General features: G+C 31.4%; 1 protein-coding gene across 1 annotated transcript; it reads right to left on the bottom strand.

Moving 5' to 3' along the window:
* Positions 1 to 217: 217 nt before the first annotated feature.
* On the bottom strand, positions 218 to 6,202 carry LOC111626740 (patched domain-containing protein 3-like). Its single transcript, XM_023370229.1, has 3 exons — positions 6,185 to 6,202; positions 3,311 to 3,792; positions 218 to 1,838 (listed from the first exon to the last, which is right to left on the bottom strand). Exons 1-3 carry the CDS (start codon positions 6,196 to 6,198, stop codon positions 238 to 240), a joined length of 2,097 nt encoding a protein of 698 aa, XP_023225997.1. The 5' UTR covers positions 6,199 to 6,202; the 3' UTR covers positions 218 to 237.
* Between the last annotated feature and the right edge of the window lie 201 nt (positions 6,203 to 6,403).

Here is a 6,403-nt window from a genome sequence, read left to right as displayed (position 1 = left end):
GAGAGCGAATAAAAAACAAGCAATGATATCGAAGCTGTAAGTAAAATATTTCTGTAAAATCGACATTGATATTTTATTCAATATGCAAATAATATCAAACTACATCAAAGTTTTAAGAATTACATAAAAGAAATATTACATGATCATGTTTGAGATTTATTTAATATAAACTGTTTCAATTAAATAAATTCAAATTCAATTATAAACATTCATGTTTCTGAATTGTGTTACCAGAATCTAAGGAAGCGATTTCGAAGCAATTTCATTACATTCAAACTTATGTTTTTTCTTCTTAAAAATAGAAAATGAAAGGATATCCAAAAGGCTGAGAACTACAGGCAATAAAAAAAGACTGTGAAATGAAGCGAAAATTACCATTAAAAATATGATTTTAAAAAATATCACAAATGATTCCGATGGTCCAAAATACGCTACCGAAACACCCAAAACGGTAGTTACGCATCCCTGTAAGACAGGATATCCAGCAGCGTATAAGCAACTTCGGATTTTTTCATTTGGTGTTTTCTTTTTGTAATTGAGAAACGCGTAAGTCGTATGTACTGCATAATCTACGCAAAATCCCGTACACATCACTAATATTATTAGTGAAGGTGGACTAACAGTAACATTCCATAAAGACATGTATCCAATCAAGCCAACCTGAATAGAAACAATAGTCATGACAATAGACAAAAGAAACAATATGTTCGGAGTAAATAAAAGAAAAACGATAATTACTGTTCCCCCTGCAGCACAAATCGATTTTACGCAGTTTGAAAAAATATTAACATTGACGTCATAATACATAAATCTAAAATTATATACAGTTACAGGAATTTTGCTGTCATCGGCAATTTTCCTTACATTTTCAAGAAACGATCTTTTATCAATTCCAAGTCTTAGATCACAACTGGATATTAGAAATCTCGAAGCAGTAATTTTATCGCCTTCTTGATTAAAAATAACATCGTTTTTAAACCTGCCTGCAACGTTTACTTTCAAGAAAACATTTTTAAATGCACTCAAAAAGTCATCAGAATCACTCAGATTGTAACCAGAAAGAGAAAACTTTGCAACTGGAGATTTAGTAAATGCCAGAAATTCTCTCAGCCAACTTTCTGTGGTCGACGAATCGGATATAAATGGAGCAGACTCGAAACTTTGCAGGAGATCTTCTATGTCATTTTGGACAGTGACATTCGAATAATCTAATGACTGATTAATAATTATTTGAACTTGATGACTATAATTAGAAAAATACTTATTTTCAATATATGCATATGTAAACATATAAGAAAAGTTTGGAAAAAAGATTACTATATCATTTTCTTCTTGCGTGAATTGCATGCAATATATTGCACCTATAAGATAAACCATAAACAGAACAATTACGATAGTTTTAACGATTGGTTTTCCCAGCATTTTGCCGAGAACATTGCCAAAAAATGCCATAAAAATATTTTGTTTTTCCTTGCTTGTCGATTCGAATTGCTTTTTGTTTTGAATTTTCTGGTGATTTCGGTTAATTGTCCAGCAGAAAACAGAATGCAGATTATACTTTTCTCTGTATCCATCTAAAGCCATGAGTCCTCCAAAAAACAATAACTGATAAATGTAGTCAAACAGGATTGCAAGAGCTGCATACGCACTGAATATATGAATACATTTATAAGGTGTCAGAAATCCCATACAAAACGCAAACAAATTGGTCAGAGACGTAATAGTGATAGAGACAGCAGCTTCTGTGTACGCTTCTTTCATTCTATCTGGAACACAAGCGTCAACGTCAGTTCTTCTCCACGCAGCTATCAATATAAAGGCATCGTCTACTCCAATTCCTAAAATATACATCCAGAATTAATTATATGTATTAACGACGTTATTTTAATATGTGCAAATTTGCAACAGCATATGTATGATAGTTAGTTTAAAGTTCTAATAATCACTGTTTATATAATAGAATATTTGTTTGTTTTGAGAAACAAATAACTCGTATAACGAAAGGTAGACACATATTATTTGAGTATTTTGCATATCCTATACAATAATTAAATGCAATATGACTGCGACGTAGGTAATCGATTTTTGGCACTCTATGATTTTGACGTAATGCAGCGGTCAGCATACATGCTAATTTGTATATGTCGTATGTCTGATGTAAAAATTAACAGCGTGTTGGAGTAGATGCTGACAATAAGTTTAACTTTATAGACTATATGAAAGCAAGTTCGAAATTCGTTAATTTGGTTAAAAATTTAAAGGTGATTAGTATGTAAGAAAAATAAAATATTGATAATACAGTGGTGAAAACATTGTTCTATGATTCTTGAAACTTAACCACAATTTGAAGATTTAATGAAATCTGGTTATTACAATCACTTTGTTACTTGCAGCTTACGATAACAATAACCTGTTGATAGCAGTAAACAGAGCATAAGATATCAATATTTTCGTAAAGGAACAGAATCTTTTTAGAAAGTATACAGTGAAAACATGCATAATTTATATTTATAAAAAAGAGTACTTAACATTACACACTTACGTATGTTATATTTTTTTGAATAACAGTTTTTAACTCAACGTATCACAAATTTAAAGAAGAAAAATCGCAACAAAAATGTTCATTTCGATAGGTACGCTTCAATTAAAGACCTACAGCACCCGTATTGTTTAAACATTTTTGTCGTATCCACACAGAAGGTGTAGCTGTTTATAATTTATTCTAGAACACTAAATAAAAATGTTGATCGTCTGAAATATATTTTTAGAGCGACTTTGTCTTTAATTTGTGAAAAAATAATTATTCATCCGACGGATAATCAAATATCCACACAGCTTATTATGTAAAAAATAAAATGTATAGTTAATGTTATAATAACATAGCTATAATATTATAAAAGTTGTAATAAAATGTATAGCCTATTACGGAAAAAATTTATGAAGAAATCGATTCAATATGAATTTTCGCGGCGATCGATATTATTATTTGTGATTGTAATAACCGGATTAAACTGTATTTAGACAATGTTCGCAATGCTATCGAAAGTTTATTAAACGAAGATAATCTTAATAAATATAATTTCACATAAATACCCTAATAATAATTTCAAAATTAAAAATTTTTGTATTTTTAATAAATGATAAAACACGACAAAGCAACGACAAAGCAACTTCAGCGATGAAGGTACCATTGACAAGATGAATGATGTTTTTTCATAATTGCTGTGTTTTTCCTGACAAAATTAAATGCAATATACGGTATTTTTTAATATATATTTACTTCGTAATATAAGATTGTCATAAGACTTACCTAACATCAGAAAAATAATCATAACGTTCAATGGGACATACTCCATTTTGCAGTAAATTAGTAGTCCAAATGCTGCAACAGTGGCTAAGAATGGTGATGCACAACTAGCAATACCTAACCAGGGCTTACTGCTCCGTGCGTCAGTCGATAAGCAAGAAACTGCCGAGAATATCAACATTATTGGAGCAGCAATAATAATGAGAAAAAAAATATTTTCTCCATTTCGGTTAATTTCATTATTGGCAGACTGACTAACGAACTTATAAATTTTGATATTATTCATATGAATTTTTGACAGTGTTTCTAGAAGAGTTTTTTCCCACATTAGTGCCATTTCTTTCGTTTCTTCTGTGGCACGGTCCAATGAATAATATAGTCTAATTGCCTTGGAATCTCGAATCACATTTTTCTCGTCTACTGTGACACCACCGAATTCGAAACCGGAAATTACTAATTTGCCATCAATTTTATCAGCTGGATATCTGCAAATAAATAGAACGAGTTCATTGTAACTATATGTAAATATGAATTATATTATTGTTTTAAAAAATCCATAAAAATTAGAAATGTACATAACTTTTAAAATAATTGTTGTAAATGCATGACGATGTGGCTACTTTTTTAAAAGAAGGTAATGTTTTCAGTTTAAATTTAATAAAGTAAATTTAAAATTATGCCATTTAACAAAATTTTTAGAAATTACAATTAATTTAAGTGATGTCACTGAGCTGAAATCAATAATAATAATAATAATAATGCACTTGGAAACGGAGACGTTATTGAATCCATGGAAGAGAGCGAGTTCTACAAGTATTTAGGATTCCAACAGGCCAAACTGACAGAACATACACAAATAAAGCAAAGAGTAATTAAAGAATAATATAGTAGGTTAAATGCCATTCTCAAAACACAGCTAAATGCAAAACACACAGTTAAAGCAATAAACACATATGTCATCCCAGTACTCACATACTCTTTTGGAGTTATACATTGGACTCACACAGATCTCGAGCAACTCCAAAGGAAAACAAGAACAACACTTACTAAGCATAAACAACATCATCCTAAATCCGCCACAGAAAGATTAACCCTTCCACGTAAAGAAGGCGGACGTGGCCTGATTGACATAGTTAACCTTCACTACAAACAAATACAGTCACTGCGAGAGTTTTTCTACAAGAAACAAGAAACATCACAGTTACATAAAGCAGTAACTCTAGCAGACTCAAATAACACACCATTAAACTTACACTCACAACATACAGACATGACACAACATATAAAAAGCATAGACAACATTAAGCAATCATGGGCTCAAAAGGCTCTCCATGGCAGGCATCCTTACGACCTGGCCCAGGATTTTGTTGACAAAACTGCGTCAAACAGCTGGTTAGATCGGGGATGCCTCTTTGGGGAGACGGAAGGATTCATGATTGCCATACAGGATCAGGTCATAAATACTAAAAACTACAGAAAACACATACTCAAAGATACAACACTCACAAATGACACATGCAGAAAATGTCACATCATGCCAGAAACTATACAACACATCACTTCTGGTTGCAAGCTCTTGGCACAGACAGATTACTTACATAGACACAATCAAGTAGCAAATATAATACACCAAGAGCTTGCAAAGAAACACAAATTGGCAGACATCCACGAACCATACTACAAGTATATTCCACAGACAGTATTGGAAAATAACACGCACAAAATGTATTACGACAGAGCCATAATCACAGATAAAACAATTTACCACAACAGACCAGACATCACACTCATTGACAAACACAATAAAATCACATACATTATAGACATAGCCATTCCAAACACTCACAATGTACAAAACACATGCACTGAAAAAATTGGCAAGTACACAGAACTTGCCCAGGAAATAAGGCATCTGTGGAGGATGGATAGGGTAGTTATTGTACCTGTCGTTCTCTCCTGTACAGGTGTGATACCACACACACTACACAAAAGCCTGGGAACATTGCAATTGAATAGAAATACATACATTACACTACAGAAGGCCACCATATTAAATACATGCCACATTGTTAGGAAATTTCTGAATACAGACACAGACACTGACACACTGATTTAATTTTAGTTTTGTTTTGGTTGCTATGCCTTGACTCTGGTCCGGCATAGTACATAGCCACCGGTGTGAACCGAGTATAACTCACAAAACACAATAATAATAAAATTATACTTAATAGTCAATATTTCAGCAAATTAAGAAGCCTGTAGTTTCTGTCAAGAACATGAAAACATCACCAAAAATTTACCTGTGATTACCCTGTTTATGTCGGTAAGTGACATAACAATTATCGAACTTGCAGTAAATTACAAGATCATCTTTCGTTCGATGGAATATGATTAAGAAAACCTTTATTCTTTTTATCCTAACCGTCTCAATTATGTAACGAGGTTTGCAAACTCCCATATTATATTAGTTTTATACACGAGTAATTTTGTAATGTCTGATAATAGAAAAAGCATAGTTTCTCAGTGGGATTTCTTCTAAAAACATTCATAATGATTATTTTTGGTATTCATTTAATTATATTACCAATAAAAAGTTTTTACTATTAATTACTAAGTTCGAATCTTTTGTAAGTATTTTTAATCTACAAAAAGTTATATTATTTTAGAGACGTGGATTTTCTTACCTGACTTTCTTATTCACATTACGTGCAGTTAATAAAATTTAATTGTATATTTCAATATAAGTCATTAAAATGAAATTGTATCGCTATATTACATTAATTTAAAAAATTTACTTATAGACAAGTGTAATTGTCTTTTACCGAAGAATTAATTTAAAAGTTGTTATTATCTTAATAATATAAGAATAAATCTTACTTGATCTTGTACATTCCTTTTTTTTATGCCATTCGTCTTTCCTTTCAATGACAAAACAAAACTCTCGTGGCAAGTGCTTCCGTCTGCCTTACAACATAAATCTTCGTAACGAACGAATGCGTTATTCCATAGAAAACTGACATTTCTAATGATTTCGTCAAGTTCGATGACCTCTTCAATTATTGATTCTTCTAATACGGAAGTTTCATATTTTGACGT

Source organism: Centruroides sculpturatus, unplaced genomic scaffold, assembly GCF_000671375.1.
Source record: "Centruroides sculpturatus isolate CEXI.00-Female unplaced genomic scaffold, Cexi_2.0 scaffold506, whole genome shotgun sequence".
NCBI classification, from domain to species: domain Eukaryota; kingdom Metazoa; phylum Arthropoda; class Arachnida; order Scorpiones; family Buthidae; genus Centruroides; species Centruroides sculpturatus.
The sequence above is the reverse complement of the archived record's forward strand: the minus strand, read 5'-3'. Positions and strand labels throughout refer to the sequence as shown.